Source organism: Pipistrellus kuhlii, unplaced genomic scaffold (genome assembly GCF_014108245.1).
Source record: "Pipistrellus kuhlii isolate mPipKuh1 unplaced genomic scaffold, mPipKuh1.p scaffold_m20_p_7, whole genome shotgun sequence".
Lineage (NCBI taxonomy): Eukaryota > Metazoa > Chordata > Mammalia > Chiroptera > Vespertilionidae > Pipistrellus > Pipistrellus kuhlii.
Genome location: NW_023425573.1, coordinates 22,555,484 through 22,576,514, shown reverse-complemented (window position 1 = coordinate 22,576,514; position 21,031 = coordinate 22,555,484). Strand labels below are relative to the sequence as shown.

The window sequence follows — 21,031 nt, the reverse complement described above, 5'->3', positions numbered from 1 at the left end:
AACAACAGATATTTATTTTCTCTGTTATGAGTGTGCAGGTGGATGGGGCCCAGCTGATCTGTGATTGTGTCTATTGGCTTGGTCCCTGGCTCTAGTCCAGGTTCAGGTCTGTGACATCAGGTCACTGTGGGGCCAGCATGTGCTCGTCTCTGTGGTTGCAGAAATGCAAGAGGGCAGCCCAGCTTTATAGGCAGAATTCACTCCTCTCATTGCTTCATGGTTGTTAATATCCTATTGGCCAAAGCCAAGTCATAGGACCAAGGCACAGATCAAAGAGGGTAAATGACACTCCACCCAGCACAAGTCAAGGGCCAGGGTGGGGAAGAATAACTCTGCATCAGTGGAGAGAAGCATTGCTGGTTGACTGATTGAGCATTCATTTTCACATTTACTGATGCCTTGTCATAGATGGATTAAAAAAAAGTTAATGATTACTTTCAGCAGCTTTCATCTCAAGGGAAGTGAACACAAACTTGTTCATGGTTTGTAAGTTATTTTAGCTGAGATATCTCCTAGTAGGAAATCACAAGAGGTTAAAAAAACACACACACAAAAAAAACCCTCAGTTCCTTTTGCAGGTGCTTTTGGATTATACTTCACTCAAGGGCAAAAGCAGTAAGATGCAGGGAATAGATTTGGCCTTTACTCTGGGGTCTTCTTATCAGGACACACGGGCCATTGCCTGTCCCCCCACAAGGACAGATGTGCGTGCATATTTGTACTTGAGACCCAGCAGGGGAAGGTACCAAAAGGTTCATCTGAAGGGTGGTGCTTGCCCCAAAGGCTTTCAGAAGAATCCTCCACGGTTCGGCCTCTGAGAACGTATCTTAGCACAATCACTGCCTACAAAATACTTGTTCAGAGCAGGTGATTTGTAAAATAGTTCTGTCACCCAGGCTAGTCCACATCTCCACTGCCATCAAGTAGAAATCACCTTATTTGGTTCTCACTTGATGTGTGTCTTATGGAGTCCATGTTTCTTTGTTATCATTTAGGTCCAAAAGGATTTCCAGGTCCTCGGGGTGCTCCTGGGCCTAGGTGTTTTGTTGGGCAAAAAGGTCGGCCTGGCAGACCCGGAATATCGAAAATACCTGGTCCACCTGGTAAGGGAAGTGCTTTTCCTTAGAAATGTCATATACTTCTAAAACTGGACGATCTTAGTAAGGAAATGGCCCCGAGATCCCTGGAGGAGGGGGGAATGGTTTTTGTTGATACACTGAGCCCTTAGCTGTGTTTCATGATACTTTTGTGGGTTCTCAGGGCTTCTTTCACTTGAAGCAGGAGTGATAGGCCATTACTGGTCTATGACAGTGTGAAAACTGCTCAGTCCAGAAAGACAATTTGCTAGAGACTGCAAGCAATTGGGGAGACATCATTGACTTTTAGGAATTACAAAATTACAATAAATGTCCCTGGAAAAGATTGTAAAAACAATATCTATTAAATAAGTACCTTTGTATGTTTTAGAAATATGTTTTCATCAAAGCAGTAGATGATACAGCATAGGTTCTACGTTTTTGCATTTAACAGTTGAAACCATTTTTGTTCCATAGGTCTCCGTGGTGACCCAGGTGATCCAGGTATTGAGGGTGAGAGGGGTGTCTCTCCCGTCGGGCCCCCAGGCTCTCCTGGTCCACCTGGAGCAAGTGGTCAGAAAGGAGTCCCCGGAGACCCTGCGTATGGCCCCCCAGGGCCCCCAGGAAAGAGGGGGCTCACGGGAATGCCAGGGTTAAAAGGCCTCCGGGGCGACCCAGGACATCCGGGGCCTGCAGGTATGAGGCTGCTTCGTCCCTGTGTCTACACCTCCAGCTCAGCTCTGGAACCAATCACGGAAAAGCAGTTAGATGATCTTGCCTTAGAAATCGGGAATATGAAAATGTCACCCAAGCATCTTCCCTCCTATTGGGAGATGGTTACATTTCATTTGTTGCCTTTACATTATCAGGGTTTTTTTTGTGTTTTTTTTTTTTAATTGATTTTTTACAGAGAGGAAGAGAGAGGGATAGAGAGCTAGAAACATCGATGAGAGAGAATCATCGATCAGCTGCCTCTTGCACACCCCTACTGGGGATGTGCCCGCAACCAAGGTTCATGCCCTTGACTGGAATGGAACCTGGGACCTTTCAGTCCACAGGCCGACACTTTATCCAACGAGTCAAACCCGTTTCAGCTATCAGTTGTTTTTAAGTCCAGCGAAGCTCACTGTGGCTCAGTCAACCTAGTTAGATTTAGCAGCTACTGGACTCTCTGTCTGCTCTGGGCTCTGGACAGTGCCAAGGAATAGGGGCTGTGTGGTCTGCCTGCTGCCAGTGCCCGGTTGAAAGAGAGCAGGACAAACTGGATGAGGGAAGAGGGAGAGCAGCTTAGGGGAGGAGCAGTGTGGGCAGGAGTCTGGGAAGGCTCCTGGGAGAGCGGTGGCCCAGTGGGGCCCTGGCAGACCAAACTAACAAACATTGCTCTGGTCGAGCTAGCATTTGTTAGGTACCCAAGATAGGGCATGTGGGAAGACAGGGGAGTAAGCTACATTCTGTGTTATTAGGGAGCTCACTACTTGGTAGTTTGTAAGGCAAAATACTCATATACAAAAATCCGATCAATTGAAAAGTAACAACACATTATGTGAGTCAATGAAAATAATTTTACCCTGATAATCCCACTATCTCACTTTCGAAAATGTATCTCAGACAGTGTTCAACAGAATATGAAGGTTAATATAAAAATATTCTTGTATGGTTGATCCTTGAACAATGCTGGAGTTAGGGATACTGCCTCCCACGACACACACACACACACATATACACATATTTGTACAGTAAAAAATCAATACATAACCTTTGACTCTCCCAAACTTCACACACACACACACACACACACACACACACACATATTTGTACAGTAAAAAATCAATACATAACCTTTGACTCTCCCAAACTTCACTACTAATAACCTACTCTTGACTGGAAGCCTTATTGATAACATAAAGAATCAATTAACACAGATTTTATATCTTATATATATTTATGCATTATATACTATATTCATACAATAAAGTAAACTGGAGAAAAGAAAATGCTACTATAAAAATCATAAGAAAGAGAAAATACACTTATAGTACTTATTGAGATAAAATATGTTTGTAAACTGACCTTATAATTCAAATCTGAGTTGTTCAAGGGTCATCTGTAGTAGTATTCACAAGAGAGTTAAGTAGCATAGACACACACACACACACACTCAAAAAAAGAAATATTATTACCTATTAGCATTAATAATTAAAATTATATTTGTAAAGATTACAACAAAATGGAAAACATTTGCAGATTGATATGCAATGTAAAATAATCTAACAATTGATTGTGCATTGTGACTACTACTTTAAAAATGTAAACATCTGAACAAAATGTAAAGAAAACATGGAAAAATAAATTAAGTTTTTTTGGTTGGGCTGTGGAATTATAGGGGGTTTGTTTTTCTCTCTGAAGATTATGGCACTGCCTTTTCAATAAATTGAAATTTGAGAGCTCAAGTGATGAAATATATTACGAAATGCAAATTGTTACAGTGCAAATTGGGTTTGTAAGCATTGTGGAGTTTTGGTGTGAAGCCTGCTGCAATGTTAGAGGTTAATTAAAATCAGGAAGAATCCTGTGGTTTTTCAATTTGCATAAACAACTTCTTTGCCATCCATATAACCTTATCAAGTAACTCTTTTAGCCATGCACAGTTTTCCATTTCTTTGGAGCTCATGTTCTATGAAAAGAAAATTTATTCAGAGATTTAACTCATTTGAGCACAGAGCCAGGATCAAAATGCTGGCTTCTGGTACTGATGGGTACAGATGAACTCTGCTAGGCCATCTATGTCATTTTATGCCATGAGTGTCACAGATGGATTGTACCATTCATTGCAGGGTCAGCTGGCATGCCCGGATTCCCGGGTCTCAAAGGCCCAAAAGGCAGAGAGGGAAGTCCTGGGTTTCCAGGTGTCCCTGGTCCACCTGGCCATTCCTGTGAAAGAGGCGCCCCCGGATCACCAGGGCAACCAGGACTCCCCGGGGCTCCTGGCAGTCCAGGTAAGTGTCAGCAAGTGTCAAGGACTGTGAAAGGCCTGGGCCTTTAGCTGGCTTGCTGTTGCTCTTTCACAGAAGCTGGAAGAAGCAAGCCCTCTGGGTAAGAGAGAAAGAGCTTCATTATTCACAGCATAGAACGTAGCATGAGCTTCCTGTTGGCTTGTGTCATTTCCCACCTCACCCAAGTCTCTCGGCAGCGACATAAGAGGCGCTAGATAGATGCCACGCACAGAGCTGATTGCAGTACCTGAGAGAAGCTCTGAGCCTGGGGAACCACTGCTTTACATGCCTGAGCAACCCGTTTTCTGCACTGGGAGAGGTGCTATCTTGTGCATCAGGGTTGTTCACTGCAAACATAACCTCGAGAAGTAGCCCAGGTCAAGAGCAGTCAGGTCCTTGTGTCCTTGGCATACCCACCCAACAAGACCTGTAGGAACTGGAAGAGACTGGAGAAAGAGTGTCTCTCAACAAGGTTCTAGGGGCTATCTCCAATATGATCTTCATTTCATGATTCAGACTGCCACCTGTTATGTAAATCCTATTGCGTTTACCCGAATGCAGGAAGGTGCCCTCTCTTAGGATCCACAGGAGACTGAGGCACAACCTGCCGCCTTAGCTTTATTTCTAGCACCAGTAATATCAGGTAATGTTGCTCTGATTTCTACAATTCTCAGTTAACATCCTGATCAAAACTTGTTGGGTCATAGCTTCTGGAAGGACCTGGCAAGTTATCTACCCCCAAGACTACATACAGATTACATTTTGGTTTTCAACCCCTATCCATTTCCCATACAAAACTTTTTATAATATTCACTCATGCTCCTTATTGGGAACTATTTCTTTAATAAATATTTGAAATATTCCTGTCCTTCCTTTTAGAACAGCCAGATAAAAAAAAACCATAATTGTAGAATGATGGAGAGTTGCTAGTTTTATTTTAGCTGATAAAAACGGTTTCACTTTCGTTTCCTTGGCCATAGATATGCAATTTAAGCTACCATGACTGCCCTGCCTATGTGTGAAGCCACTTTACAGTTGTCCTACATTGTGGTTTCTGTGCTTTGTCTCAGGTGCCCCAGGTTGGAAAGGACAGCGAGGAGATATGGGACCTCCTGGACCAGCTGGGATGAAGGGCCTCCCAGGAGACCCCGGAAGGCCAGGGAAAGATGGACCGCTAGGACCGCCAGGAATTCCAGGCCCCTTTGGGGATGATGGGCTACCTGGTCTTCCAGGCCCCAAGGGTGGGTAGCACTTTTTAATTATTTCCTCATTTTATAAACCTGAAACCCACTGCCAAGTGAAGCCTGTTAGGTGTGACCACGCTATAGAATGTTCTGTTAAATGAGCCCCACTTTGCCCTGCCCTTGGGGATATCTCCCTTCTTCTTATCCTCTGTATTGATATTTCCAGTAGTAGGATGTTTGGATAGATAGGGGTCACAGAACCCATTAACCCTTCTGCCCAATGAACTGGGTAGAACCAGTAAATTGTAGGGTCAAGGCTTATATGCTTCTATGTTGGATGGATCCCCCCCTCTCTCCAGCCCCATCCCTCACACAGTTCTCTGAACCTATTCTGGGATCATACATCAAGGTTGTTCACTGCAAACATCACCTTGAGAAGTAGCCCAGGTAAAGAGCAGTCAGGACCTTGTGGCATACCCACCCAGCAGACCTGTAGGAAGGCCTAGACTTGAGATCTGTGGTGTGGGAGAGTCCAGTTATTACACAGAGTGAGGCTAATCATGGCTGCTCACCTTCAATGCAAACTCAGAGTCAGGTGGGAGTGTGCATCGGGTGGACATTGGGAATGCAGATCTAGGAACCACACTAGCCTTTGAAACGTTTTCTTAAACATTCATGCTTTTATTTCATCAGGACCTCAGGGGCTGCCTGGCAAGCCTGGTTTTCCAGGAGAGAGAGGGAAGCCTGGCCCCAAGGGACACCCTGGCAGAAAGGGAGAAGTCGGAGAGAAGGGCTGGCCTGGCGCCCTGGGAGACCAGGGAGCGAGTGGTGCCAAAGGTAAAGGCAGTGAACAGCACGGGCAGGCAGCACAGGTTTGCTTCTGATGTCTGATCACCGTCCATGAATATAACCTCTGAAAACCAAAATGTGACTCTCCTGCAGTGGATTCCCCCTCTTCCTCTTGATTCTGTGGTGCTGGTTTTAAAATTTCAAACAAAATTCATTTTCCTTCCCTCTCAATCTTATTACATTAAACTCGGCAAATTAATTGCTTTACTAATAGAAGAAAAATGAACAAGTGCTTTGAATTATAGCTATTGTTTTTCAAAGAACTGTCTCATGTTTTTAATTTTTTTTTATTGTTTAAAGTGTTACATAATCTCCTCCCCCACCTCCCCAATTGACCTCTCCCCAGCAACCTCCCCCCACCCCGGATATGCCCTCACAGCCCCCCACCCCCAGTCTGTTTCCTTTGGTTATATTTATATGCACGTATACAAATCCTTTGGTTGATATCTTACCCCTTAACCCCCCACCTTCCCTCATAGCTCGGACAGTCTGTTCGATGCTTCTATGACTGGTTCTATTTTTGATAATCAGTTTACGTTGTTCATTATATTCCTCAAATGAGTGAGATCATGTGATATTTATCTCTGACTGGCTTATTTTGCTTAGCATAATACTCTCCAGTTCCATCCATGCTGTCACAAATGGTAAGAATTCCTTCTTTTTTACAGCAGCATAGTATTCATTGTGTAGACAGATGAACCAGTTTTCTAATCCACTCATCTGTTGATGGGCATTTAGGCTGTTTCCAAATCTTAGCTATGGTGAATTGTGCTGCTATGAACATAGGGGTGCATATATCCTTTCTGATTGGTATTTCTGTTTTCTTGGGATATATTCCTAGAAGTGGGATTACTGGGTCTAATGGAAGTTCCATTGTTAATTTTTTGAGGAAACTCCATACTATTCTCCACAGTGGCTGCATCCCCACCAGCAGTTCCTTTTTCTCCGCATCCTCTCCAGCACTTGTTGTTTGTTGATTTGTTGATGATAGCCATTCTGACAGGTGTGAGATGGTACCGCATTGTCATTTTGATTTGCATCTCTCAGATGATTAGTGACTTTGAGCATGTTTTCATATGTCTCTTGGCCTTCTGTCTGTCCTCTTTCAAAAAGTGTCTATTTAGGTCCTTTACCCATTTTTTTTTTATTGGATTGTTTATCTTCCTTTTGTTTAGTTTTCTGAGTTCCCTAAAAATTCTGAAGATTAAACCTTATTGGAGCCTTCTCACCTTGGCAGGCTCTTGGCGCCCAGATTCTGTTTCAATTCTTTCACAAATAAAATAACCTTTTTTTGTAAAGAAGCAGATATAAATATTTTAGGTTTTATAGGTAGTATGTTCTCTGTTGTAACTCTTCAACTGAACTTTGGAGACATGAAAAAGTCAGAGACAACATCTAAAAAAAATCAACAATCTGTGTTCTAATAAAACTTTATTTATAGAAACAGAAAGTTGAACTTCACTTAATTTTCACATGGCAGAAACTGTTATTCTTGTTTTGGAGTTTTTCTTCCAATTATTTAAAAGTGTAAACACTGATCATAGCTCATGAATTGTATAAAAACTGGCAGCAGGCAGGATCTGGCCCTGGGGCTGGAGTTTGCAGCCTTGAAATGGAAGTTCACTTTTGTCCAGTTCTGAGTTAGTCTTCCCTGGGTTTCATTTAAAGTAAGAGTTTTCAATACAAAAATATTGAATGTCAACTGTAATTGAAAAATAAAAAAGTTTTTATTGGTATAAAAATAAAAAACTTTGAGATCACTGGTTTAAATGCTTCCTTCCATGTTGAATATTTACTTTCATCTCTAGCCTTGACTCTGCAATGAGGGAAGGTACCATTTCATTCCCAGTGTTGAGAATGAATACTTGTCAATTTTCAGCAATGAGGTAAACATCTTAAAGCCTCATAGTGCATTCAAAACTTATTTTTATTTCTCAGTTGATTGAATCTGCTATTATTTTTGTTTTATTAGCCTATAAATTATTTATGCAGAATCAGGGAATCAGAATCAGTCTTTGCTAGCTGAGATTGAGTGGTGTTTGCTATGCTGTCATGCTACACAATTATCCCACTAAAAAAGTGAACAATTATGTGAATGCTAGTGATGTGCTGATAAACTGGCTCTCCAGACTAAAATTGAAAACAAATGCCATGACTTGCAGTGATTGCTGATCTCATGGCATAAGTACTCCCGCTGTGGCATAAATAGTCCCAGCATGGCTGATTTAAAGCTTCCAAAATTCTTGAATTGTTAATAATTGGTCCTCACCAAGCTGGTAGGAGCCCACTCTGATGCACTTTACAATGGACAGTGTTTATTAACATCAGGCAGATCTATCATTTGCCTTTCTTACTTTTTGGAATTCTCTATGTGGAGAACCACATTAAGGTAAGAGTCTGTTCTCTTAATGTGAAGAAAATAATAGAGGGTGGCTAGGAAGGGGAAGATAGGGAACTGGAAAATATGAGATGGGCAATTCACATTTTACAGGATAAAGAGCCATATTTTAGACCTGGAATTTTGCAAGCCTGTCTTTTTTCACCGAAAACAGACCAGCCTGGTTGAATTCGGCAAACCCTCACTGAGCACTCATTGCCCACCAGACCCTGGTACTGGACCAGTTGGGAGACAAATGTAAAAGGCATGGCCAGTCCTTCAGGAAATCAACCAGTAGCGGTGCTCCTGTGCAGTCTGTAAACATGAATGCAGTTTAGTAGATTAAGTGGGGATTTGCAAACGGGATGTGAAGTGACAAAGGAGGTCTCACACGTGTGGTGCTTGTTTGTTTTGCTTTTGCATAATGAATATCCAAAGGAGAGAGAGGACCCCCAGGAGATGAAGGAGAAATGGCTATAATTACCAAGAAAGGGAAACCCGGGGATCCTGGACCTCCTGGAGATGATGGAGCCCCAGGAGAAGAAGGTAAACATTCATTTTTTTGAACCCTATCAAATAAGTTAACTTCACAGATTGTTCAAGCAAGCATATCTATTAGGCAACTTTCCCAGTAACACTGAGACTAGGAAAGGTTGTTTTGTAGACATTCATGTGCACTAGTGAATTTAATGCTAGAACTTAGCTGAAGTTCATATGTATTTATAGATTTGGATATTCCAAAGTAGTATCAATCCTGAGATACATATAACATATTGTTCCAGGGTTAGAGTACCACTGTTTTTGGTATTAAAATGAAGAGCACAGAGATTGTCCCAGTCATTTTTATCAGCGCTTCTTATATTTTAATGTTCATATGAATCATCTGGGATGCTTTTGTAAAAGGCACATTTTGAATCAGCAAGGCTGGGCCAAATCCACCTTTCTAACCAGCACTGCCTGCCCCGTGCTGCTGGCCTCAGAACCAGCACGCAGCAAGGACTTTGACCTCCATATTTGGGTTCTCTTTCCTAAATTCAGATTTAATATGCATGCGACCCGCGTTCTTGCCTTGGCTCTCACCTTACCTAGTTGTTAGGGACAAATGCTTTAACTTCTCAGAGTAAATTCTTCGTTTGTAAAATGAGTTTATTGGCGCAAATGATCGTGCGTGCTGGTACCTGGGACATCGTGGGGCTGTTCCTGGGCAGCTTTTTTCACAGGCAGGTTGCTGAAACCAGAAGCCATCACGCTGTGATTTAGGGCAGGAATTGGGATTCTCAAACCCTTTGGCTTCATCTCCTAAAAGTAGGACCAAGACCCCCATCCTAGTCCAAGAATTCCTCTGAATTGGGCCTAACACTTCTAACTCCACCAGGTGATCAAGGCCATCCTGGGATGCCGGGGAGAAGAGGGGAGCCAGGAAGACCCGGGCCACCGGGGCTTCACAGAGGAGAGCCTGGTAGAGATGGGCAGCCAGGGCCTCCTGGAGCCCCAGGCCCTCCGGGCTCCCCTGGGCTCAGAGGGATCATTGGTTTTCCGGGATTTCCAGGTGATCAGGTAAGCGGCTGCTGTTTTGGGAGGAAAGCAATAATAAAACCTTCTACTCTCAGGATGCCGATGAGTCACAATTTGCTAGTGGACAAAATAGCCCTTTCACTGGTTTTCACAATTAATGGTTTGGTCAAGGGAAGAATGGAGACTTCCTGAAGGCCACGATGTAACTATGGTTTCTGACCAATGCCTGGTTCCCACGACATAGGTGACCAAGTCACTTACCCCACCTACTAACGCTGGCATAGTTATAACAGGCCATAGAGAGTCACCTCATGACTACTTGTGTACTAAAGAGTCATCTGAGAAATTATTTCATATACAATTGCAGATATTAGAGATTTTGCTGTGGCTTGGCCCTTATAATTATGAATAAAATACCCCCTGAGAAACCAGGAGGTACAATACGTATAATAGCCTACATCACAACTCTAAAATGTATAATTTGTTACCCATCTCTGGGAATAAATTAGGCTTTAAAGTTTTGGGTATGAGATGATTTCTAATTATATTTTATTTAGTGTCAACTTGTTCATTTAAAACTTAAAACTCAAGTTATGTGAGTCAGTTACTGTTTTGCAATCAAGTATAGAGAATTACTACTACCTGTTGGTACTGATACCTCCAATTCTGGATGAGTTTTATCAACTTTTGAAAACTAGATATATGTAGTAGTATGCCTATAATGCATTTCCAAATTTCTTTGCCACTGCAAATTATAAGCACCAAATCGGTTATGGATAATTATAGCTGGATCATATCATGCCTGCATCATTTGTGTGTGAAGCCAAATTAAGGTTTTAGTTCTGTTTCATTAATTTATCAGGGTGATCCGGGTTATCCAGGGACCCCTGGACTTCCAGGAATTGATGGAACGAGAGGACCTAAAGGTATGGTTTGGAAATACAGCATCTAGCCATTAATCTCATAGTCCATAGTAACATTGGGAGCCATCACCTTTTGCATAAAAGCAACACATAGTCAAACAAACTGCAATACTCAGGGGTTCTTTTCAAACTCTTCTTATAATAGTAGTCAAACACTCAAACCCAAGCTGTCCACAGTTGTTATCCAGATCTGAGAGTATCAGATAGAAAGCAAGCCTGCAGGGCACACCAGGCTTTCCCCTCAGGGGAGTCCTTGCAGCTGTCCTTGCGAAAACTGCAGTTCTATGAGTGACAGCTCAAGTTCAAGGAGACTGAATCCACATGGGTGCACACTGTACCCTTGGCTGCGAAGCCCAGGACCCCTCGAAGGCCTCCACAGGTATAGCTTTTAGAGTCTCATTACAAGAGCCACAGCACACAAAGGCCAAAGCCATGACTTCCCACCAGGTGTTAATAGTTCACTTAAGAATTTCTGAGCCACAGGTAATGTACAACTGGGTGATGTTCTACCATAAGTCAAGGGTCAGCAAATACATATTTTTCAAAGGGCCAGATAATACCTATTTTCAGTTTGTGGTCTCTGTCACACTGCTTGACTGTGAATAAAAGCAGCCAAAGACAATACACAGTGTCATGGCTAAATGCCAATAAAACTTTACTTACAATACAGGCTAAAGGCCTTAGTTCACCGTGTGCCTTGTAACCCAATATACATTCTACTTTTGTCATGTTTCCAGGAAACAGAAATAGAAAGTTGACCCAATCTCAAAAATGTCTTTAGAGAGAGAGTTAATTAACCCTTTCTCCATAGAAACAAGCAAATAAACAGAAATCAGGCTATCTTACATCGCAATCCTATATAATAAAGAGCTAATTCGCTAATTAGACCGAACAGCAAAACAACCATCCCGATGACCTTCTGGAAGAAGCCAGGGCTGTGAGTTCCGGCCAAGGCTACATCGGGCTGCGAAGGCCAAGCCCCTTGTATGAATTTCATGCATCGGGCCTCTAGTGTTTGTATAAAACCTTTAATATTTCTTACTGTTTTTCTACACTTAGTATTTTTTCTAAACCATTGGATTAATGTATTTTAAAATCTACTTTAAAATGATTCACTTTTTACACCCTACTCTCTATGAATTCAGAGGTTTTATATGCAGTTAGATTTTATTTTAATACAGTTAAAAACACACCTTTAAAATGTAAAATACTAATTATTAAACCACCTAAAATATTTTCCTTTATTCCAATGATACATGCTTTACCCTTTGACAGACACTACATAAAGAATGTGATCATAGTTGTGAAAACAGGCCGCGCACACATTTATTCAGAAAGAATAATATAGCTCTCTTCTTTGGAAATTGTTACGAAAAGGGAAATTTTCATATTTAACTTTTGACATTTTATAGCTTCAGGATTCAGAGCTCACTCCTCTTCTATTTCCCTGTCAATTTATTATATTATAGTCCCTTTATGTCTCTCAAAGTACAAGCCTGCTTCTTATTTCCTTCATGCTTGTATTATGTTATGAAATGCGCTCAGGTACCAGGAGCGAAAGGTGTCTCATGGAGCCCAGAGAGGAAACCAGAAGCTAACAGACCCGGGGCCTTAGCAAGTCATGGTTCTCTCTTGATACTTTCCTGTCATTCTTCATAGTCAGTTTTTCACTTACCTGCCTACCATCTGATTTTCATCACTCTCTATTTGGTATCTTTTCCGGAAATGTCTGATTGCCTTCCAACATGCTCTATCGATACATCAGGGTATTATGATAATCTACATTATGAACATCTTTTTGCTTTCTTCCTCAATAGTAACTACTTCAAATCCTCACTTTTTAATACAACTTCTCAAGGAAAGATTGGCAGACCAAGGAAGGGCCAGATACCTACTGTTCAAGTAATTAGCCACCATTATGAGTAGTGTCAGCTGGGAGAGCGCCTTTCTTAAATAGATGCCTACATTTGAAACTATCTTAGGGAATTTAAAAATTTAAACTTATTAAGATTTATAGTTTCCCATGATTGTTATCAATTATAAAATTGTGTGTGTATGTTTAAATACATCTTTCATCTATGTTTCCATTTATTCTTATGTAGAAAAAGAAATAACTTTTTTTCAAAAATCCTTCCATGCAACATTTGAAGATACACTATAAAGACAAATGTCATAGAAGTTATTAAGTTACTTGTATGAGACAAAATTAAATTCTCTCAAATAATGTTATGTGCGTTTGATTATAGGAAACAAAGGGGATCCTGCAAATCAGTTTGGCCCACCCGGTCCAAAGGGTGAGCCAGGCAGCCCTGGATGTCCAGGTATAGCTACATATTTTTCTTATTAAACCAGAAAGAATATATTTGGTTTGAAAGCTAGAATGATTACTTTATCCTCTGACTCAGCGATGATTATGTTAGTATTTTCTTCCTCCTTTGCCACTAAGACACATGTCAGAAGGATTATGTACAAACACAGCATCGTATCCCTGGCTGAGAAGGACATTAGGATTATACCCCAGGGACTCACAATCTTTTTTAACCGTGGTTCCCAGGACCAATGATATTGACATGACAATACAATCAGGCATGCCCAGATTTTGACAATGATTATTGAAAGCAATGAAAACTTGGACCAGTTTGCAGTTTCTCTAATTAAAATGATACATCAGCAATAACCACTCACACTGAGTACAGCTGCAGGTTCTCATTCAGCCCTTTCTTTCCTACTTAGAAAAGTGTATGTGAATGCCAGTGAGACCTGCCATTGCTAATATATCACCAAAATCACTTATTTAGGAAATACCTAATTTACTAAAAAACAAACCCAAAAAATCTAAAACCTCATCACCAGTGACAAATCTAAGTTCTTCAAAATAGTACCTGCTTTGTCAGTAACAACTGATGTACAATGCCTCTGAACTGACAGACTAGTGAGTTCTTGCCCTCCAGTCCAGGAGGCTGTGGTTGACTATAATACAATCGATGACCTGCAGCTGACAGAAGATGCATGCTCTTCGACTTAGTCATTCTTCCATAGGCATTTATCTTAAGTCATCCATCTGACAAGTGTACAAAGATGCACCCACAAGGATATCCATTGCATGGAAAGAACAAGGTCCATCATAGATGATTGATTACATAACCTGTCCACTGTCAGCATAATGACAGTGGACAGGTTGGAAGCCAGATTTGTATGTACATGGGTACCTTGTAAATAAAAGTATTTAATTTTAATTCTTCTATGCACTAGCTTGAAATTCTCTCTGGCAATAGCCATGCTTATTCCATAGAACATGGAATAGAAAGAACATCTGAACAGAAGTTTATGGGAAATTTTATTTCTTGGTTGTTATGTGCATGATTGCTCAAATGGAAGTCTAACAGAAAAACTAACAATTGCAATGGTTGCATCTCCCACTCTCTTTCATGTGGGTCTTTCACCTCTGACATGGTCAAATACATATTTTAACGGAAAGGTATAGCCTAAGGGTACATTTGGAGAAGAAAATAGTTTCAAGGTTGGCGCTATGAGGGTTCTTAACAAGTGCCAGAGTGAGAGGTCTCAGGAAGGAAAATTAGTGGTTCAAAGTCACCCTTATTATTACTGTGCATGGGGGTCTTGGCAAATTGCTTATCATCTCTGAGCTCAGTGTCCTCACCTGTAAATTGGCCCAATACTCAACTGTAGGATCACTCAGAGGATCAAATGAGATTTTTGGAGAACAATTTGTAAACTGAAAATTGCTACACAAATGTAAAATGTCATTGTCACTATCATCACCAGTCAGCAAAGCATTAAGAGATTTTTCTACACTTATTGGCATCTTTTTTTAATATATTTTATTGAATTTTTTTTTTTATAGAGAGGAAAGGAGAGGGATAGAGAGCTAGAAACATTGATGAGAGAGAAACATCGATCAAATGCCTCCTGCACACCTCCCACTGGGGATGTATCCGCAACCAATGTACGTGCCCTTGACCGGAATCGAACCAGTCTGCAGGCTGACATCTATCCACTGAGCCAAACAGGTTTTGGCATTTACTTGTACCTTTATGTGAACCCTGAAGATAGTAAAATTTTATAAACTGAAAGTAATAAAATTCAGAGCTCTTTTATATTACCTAATATTTTAATTTTAAAATCATAAACCTGAGTTCTTTTATACTTAGGCCTTTTCAACAAAATTTGCCTTGGCACAATGTCCCTGGTCTCCTGTGGTTAGCACCATTTAAATTGTTCCTTATCCTGTATACCATAGCTTTAGGTTAAACATTTTTAAATGACATCTTATGTTATTTACCAGCTCAGAGTTTGAAGTTCTCTTATGTTATTTATCACCTACATATGTGATTTCCATTGACTGGAAAGACTTGCATTGAATTTGAATGAGCCTAGCAAGATGCTATTGAGCTTCTGCTGTCTCAGGGATTATGTAGGATTGTACTCGGTCCAATTCCACCGCCCCTTCAATTCAGAGAGAAAACACAGTAGCAATAAACTCAAAAGTTTTGTTCATACTTCAGCTGTGATGGGGAGGCAAGCCTTTCACTACAGTTTTCTCATGTGGAGATGAGAATACTGCTGCCTTATCTTCACTCCAGGAATGTTTTCAGGGTAAATAAAACAGCAGAGAGAGGCTCAATGTCTTAAATTGGTCTGGGAACAGGTATCAACTAAGATAGTCTTGTTTCGTGTGAGTTATAACAAATAATGGCTATGCCCTTACCATGGGTTTGTCAGTACAGAGCCCTATATTTTATTTGTGGATACAACCAGTTATTGTTTTAGCACACACTGTTAGTTTATCCTATGAATATGGGTTGTATTAAAATCACACATTGGAAATAAACATACAGGGAAATGGTCATCTTCTCTAGTAATTGAAGAAGTGTAACTTAATGTAAGTCTGGAGTATTATTTCTTCCTTACTAAACTAACAAGAAAATAAACCAACAGCCTACAAAGGCCTTGGTGAGTGCCTGCCCAGCTCTTGGACATGCAAGGACGAGTGTGGGTGGGTCTGCAGGGTGAAGTGGGTTGGTGCAGCACTTGTCCAAACCATTTGGCAACTTCTATCAAGAACCAAATGCTGAATGGTCTGTGCTAGAAGCCTAGAGAACAACTGAACTGTTCTTTTCAAGTCACTGTCCTGAGAAAGGGACTGTAGTAGATTTTTTTTTTTAAATGTAAGAGATATATCCACCAGATGCCATGTGTGCTTCTGGAATGGAACCGGGTATGGACAAACCAGCTGTGAAGACATTAAGGGGACAGTTGGGGGAATTCAAGTATGGAATGAGTATTACATTATATTAAGGACTGCTATTAATTTCCTTGGCTGTGACAATGTTATTTTGCCCATGTAAGAAAATGTTATTTTTCAGACATACCTCCTGAAATATTTAGGGATGGAATTCCATGATGTCTGTGATTTACTTTAAAAGATCTCAGCATTTTAAAATGAGTAAAAAGACCCAAAATGTTATGTTACCTAGAAATTCTACTCCTAGGAACTTTTCTAAGGAAATAATGTAATAGTAGAAAAATGTATTAAAGATGTATAAAAATCATTATGCATGATAGCAAGGAGAAAAAACTTCAGTGGCCAAAAGTAGGAAACATTTGCATCAATTAATTAAATTTAGGTGAACTCAGTAAGCTATGAGCCAGTCACTTGAAAACAATAATTAGGAAAATGATGACAAACTTGGAAAATTGCTTAAGATTCAATGCCAATTAAAAAAAAAATCAGAATATAAAATTGTGGGTATTATTTGCACTTCGTATACATATAAAAATTGTTGAAGGTGGTGGGATTATAGTTGTTTTGTTTTAATTTTCTTTAATGTTACCTTCTCAGTAGAAAAACTGTTAATATAAAAGAAAGTAAGACTAGAAAAGAATAACAAAGGCTGAGTTGGAGGTTTTATAGATTCACCGTCTTGAAGAGCATCTACAACCTCTCAGGTTTTTTTTTTTTAATCTTTCTTTGTTTAGGGCCTTCGGGAGCTCCCGGAGAGAAAGGCTTGACTGGTGTTCAAGGGCCCAGAGGACCACCAGGAAGACCAGGACCGCCCGGCCTCCCCGGACCATCAGGGTGTCCAGGTACCTTGGGAAGAAGCCTGGAACCTTCCCAGACACGTTTCTATCTCGTGTTGCATCAGAAAGGACGAGCCTTCACTCAGACCTGGGTTGAGCTCTGGTTCTGCCACCTCCCAGACCTGTAACTTTGAACTAGTCACTCAAACTTTCCCATTCCTCCCTTCCTTCTCAGTTGGAGCTAGTCCTCACTCCCTGGGTGGTCTAGGAGTAAAATTAGTCAACACCTATAAAGGGCCTAACAGGGCGCCAGGCACAAAGGGATGACGCTCCTTTCTGCCCTTCCTAATTTACCTGCCATTGAAAATGCTGGCTTTTTTTTTTCCCTCCTTAAGACTTAAGGTAAATATCACACATACAGGACAGCATTGTAATGGCTCCTCTTCCTGACGATTCAGAATAAAGTGAGAGTAGAAATCATAATTGGCAACTTTAATTGCTCAAAATGGTATTTTTCCCCTTCTGAGCTTAAGTGTATTTTTTTCCCTAGCGTCAGGAGACCTAGGAAGAAAAAGTAATAAAACAGTGTTCCTGGTTCAAGTATCTCACATAATACGAACATAGATGACCTTCCCAGTGAATGTAACACATGTGCCATCTGGGTGTCTGCAAAACCTCCCTGTATTCCTCAGGTGATAAAGGGATGCCTGGGCCAGTGGGACATCCAGGAGAAACAGGGGATCCGGGACCAAGAGGCCTCATGGGGTATCCAGGGATACCAGGTCTTCCAGGAATAAAAGGTAAGTCAGAGAGGAATCCTGGCCTATCAGAAAAATCCAGGCCCATGAAGGCAAATGCACAGTGCCTTTCCAGCACTGAGTGACATTGCTCCTGGTCATAGCCCTTCCCCACCAATGTCATCAGCCCCTCCCTGTTCTTTCTCACTTGGCTCCAGGCAGTGCCCATCTAGCCTCCGGACCTGCCTCCTATCAACATGATGGTGATACCATCTAATTTTTCAAATTTCTCCCAATGTTTTCCATAATGTTCTGCCCCATTCATTTATTCTCTCCCCAGATAGTTAAGCTCATACTATGTCCTGGATTCCAGATACTCAGTACAGAGTTTTGAAGAAAATAGACATGAAGCTTCCTTTATGAAGCTCACAGTTTAGGAAGAGAGACACATATTAACTACGTATGTGTAAATAAATACGTATTTACCAGTTGTGATAAGTGAAAGGGAGAGGGAAAAAATAAGATGCTATGGTGGAACTAGAATTCATTACCTTTGTTGATGAAGAAACATTTGTTCCTGGTTGAATTTTTTGGTCTTTAAAGAGGGGTTATAATATAGGCCTGGCTAATATAAAATAATGTCATAGAATTATACAATTTATTTTTTAAAATATGTATTTTATTGATTTTTTTTATAGATAGGAAGAGAGAGAGTTAGAAACATTGATGAAAGAGAAACATCGATTAGCTGCCTCCTGCTCACCCCCCACTGGAGATGTGCCCGAAACCAAGGTACATGCCCTTGACCGGAATTGAACCTGGGACCCTTGAGTCTGCAGGCCGACGCTCTATCCACTGAGCCAAACCGGTTAGGGCTATACAATTGATTTTTAACAAATCTCCATGCCTTTTCCCATTCATATGTGGTACTTACTCCTCTTTAGTTCATTGCTTTCATTTTAGATAAAATATTTTTCTTGGTACTTTGTGTGTACCACTAGCCTAATAATACTTATATTGTATAACATTTCTTTAGAAGTTTTTCTCACCAAGTGATTTTTTAAAAAGCAAGGACTATTTTTATATGCTTGGCACTCAGTAGATACCCAATAAGCCTGTTGGTTGGTTAGTGTATTTTTAAATTTATGAATAAATTAATAAGTGAAGGAATGGATAATAGAAGAAGGAACATCTGAGCTAGTAGCTATGAAGATGAGGGTTTTCACCTTAATCAACAGATGTTCAAGCCTTACTTGATAGATTTCTATAACCCATCTTTCTCTGCCTCCTTCTTTTCCCTCCCACTTTTTCCATGATTAACCATTTGTACTGTATCTCCACTTCTTTCTATCCTCCCAGTTCAGTAAAATAGTAAGGATTTTCAAGTGTCTTGGTGCCATAACAATATCCACCCAGTCTGATTAAAATGACAAGGCTCAATCTACTATTATTGATTCTTCCTTCTCTTGAATTAGTTTACATTTATTACATAAGTTCAGTATATGTTATTTTAAAACCTAATAGCTAATGAATTTGATAGAATAAAAATTATTTGAAGGTAATTTCTAATCATGTCATAATTCTGTGCTTTGAAAAATGAGTTTGTTAAGAAGAGAAAGTGAGGAAATAAATATATCCACCCAAGTATTCAGTGTGCAAAAGGATACTGCAGTGTGCCTCCCGACCACGTGGTGGCACTGTTTCACTGTGAACTGCCCATTGCACAGCCAGTCTTTAAAAGAAACAAAACAGTGGAACAGATTCCTAAAAATTAGAAAAACGACCATCTAAATCCATTGTTGCTTTTTATCATGCTGGTATAAAAATGAACCACACTCCAGCAGAAACACTTTGAACTGAGAAACTAAATATTTGAAGTGTGCGGTAGATAAGTCAAGGGGCCCGATTTTCTTGTTTGAATAAACCAGCTGCTGAACTCGAAGTTGTTTGCTCTGCTAGAATGGGCCATATGGATTCTGAGTCCTGCTTGTGTTCAGTCAGATTTAAACTTTAACTTAAACATATGCTGAAAATGGCTTGGTTCCTAGACTTAAATTTCCAAGTGCACACATCCTCTACAAGGAAGACACTCTGTTTCCAGTTGGGCGTTGAAAGAGGATTGGCATAATGGGGACCGAAAGACAACTTCATTGCATGACAACGACTAATTTGGTTGGTGGCAAGTAAAATATTTCATAACAAATAAAATACCTTGGAGTGTCTTTTATCAGCCAAGTAACATTCTCTCTCCTTTTTTTTTTTTTTTTTTTTTTTTTTTTTTACAACTACAGTATTCTCCTCCTGCCCACCCCCTCCCTTCTCTCCCCCCAACACACACACACACACACACACACACACACACACACACACACACAGCACTTACAGTTCTAGGGGTGGATGCCTGTTCTGTCAAGTTAGGGATGTTTCTCTCTGACTCCTCATTGTCCCATCCAGCACTTGCCACTAAGCACATTTGGGGACTGATGCTCCATGGGTTAAGAGACCATGTCTTATGCCCTGTGCATTCCTTTAGTAGGAACTAATCTATTTTCTGAATTTTGGAAAAAAATGAAATCGTATTTCAGAATCTGTTTTGATAAGTTTTCAACTCTGCTCAACTGTTATTTATAGCTATGAAGGTCTCTTTTTCCCAACAGCTTTAACATTAGGGTGACCAGCTGCCCTTTTTTGCCTGGGATCAAGGTGGGGAGGGGCGGATGCGGGATGTCAGGCTATGGAACTTCCTGTGTTAGAACTAGGAAAGTCCCCAACAAATAGGTTCCCTATTAAAAGTATAAACCCGTGTAAAGGTTCTTGGAGATAGGATAGTGTTTTTGCCTCTAGGACAGAAGAAAGCCTAAGAGAGGAAATTCAGTGACAACGCTGGTTGACTTGGAGGCTGGGATGACGATTATGGTGGAGACTGGAGTCAAGGTTAGAGCCTTGGACTGGAGGGAGAGCCCAACCTGCAAGTGCAGGGAGATGCAGCCTTAAGTGATGGTGGTTAGCAAGACGCTGTCCACAGAGGTGAATAAAAGTCCTCATTACGCCGAAATCGGTTTGGCTCAGTGGATAGAGCGTCGGCCTGCGGACTGAAAGGTCCCGGGTTCGATTCCGGTCAAGGGCATGTACCTTGGTTGCGAGCATGTTTCTAACTCTCTATCCCTCTCTCTTCCTCTCTGTAAAATGCCAATAAAAATATATTTTAAAAAAAGTCCTCATTACCAAGGAAAGTGCTTTGTTAGCCTAATTGACTCTCATCTGTACTGTATATATCTTATGCATGAACAACTTTCTGATTTAGAGATGAGATTGATATAAAGCTTTTAATAAAA

At 40.7% G+C, this 21,031-nt stretch overlaps 1 protein-coding gene across 3 annotated transcripts in view; it reads left to right on the top strand.

Annotated features, from left to right (window-relative positions):
* COL4A4 (collagen type IV alpha 4 chain) overlaps window positions 1-21,031 on the top strand; it is a 106,978-nt gene that overhangs the window by 64,441 nt on the left and 21,506 nt on the right. For all 3 annotated transcript variants that reach the window (XM_045575351.1, XM_036422016.2, XM_045575352.1), the window contains 11 exons: window positions 996-1,103; window positions 1,554-1,772; window positions 3,911-4,072; window positions 5,140-5,310; window positions 5,947-6,090; window positions 8,918-9,025; window positions 9,855-10,036; window positions 10,857-10,920; window positions 13,164-13,238; window positions 16,918-17,025; window positions 17,652-17,759. In XM_045575351.1, the coding sequence (XP_045431307.1) occupies window positions 996-1,103; window positions 1,554-1,772; window positions 3,911-4,072; window positions 5,140-5,310; window positions 5,947-6,090; window positions 8,918-9,025; window positions 9,855-10,036; window positions 10,857-10,920; window positions 13,164-13,238; window positions 16,918-17,025; window positions 17,652-17,759 (1,449 nt within the window). The remainder of the gene's footprint in view (window positions 1-995; window positions 1,104-1,553; window positions 1,773-3,910; window positions 4,073-5,139; window positions 5,311-5,946; window positions 6,091-8,917; window positions 9,026-9,854; window positions 10,037-10,856; window positions 10,921-13,163; window positions 13,239-16,917; window positions 17,026-17,651; window positions 17,760-21,031) is intronic.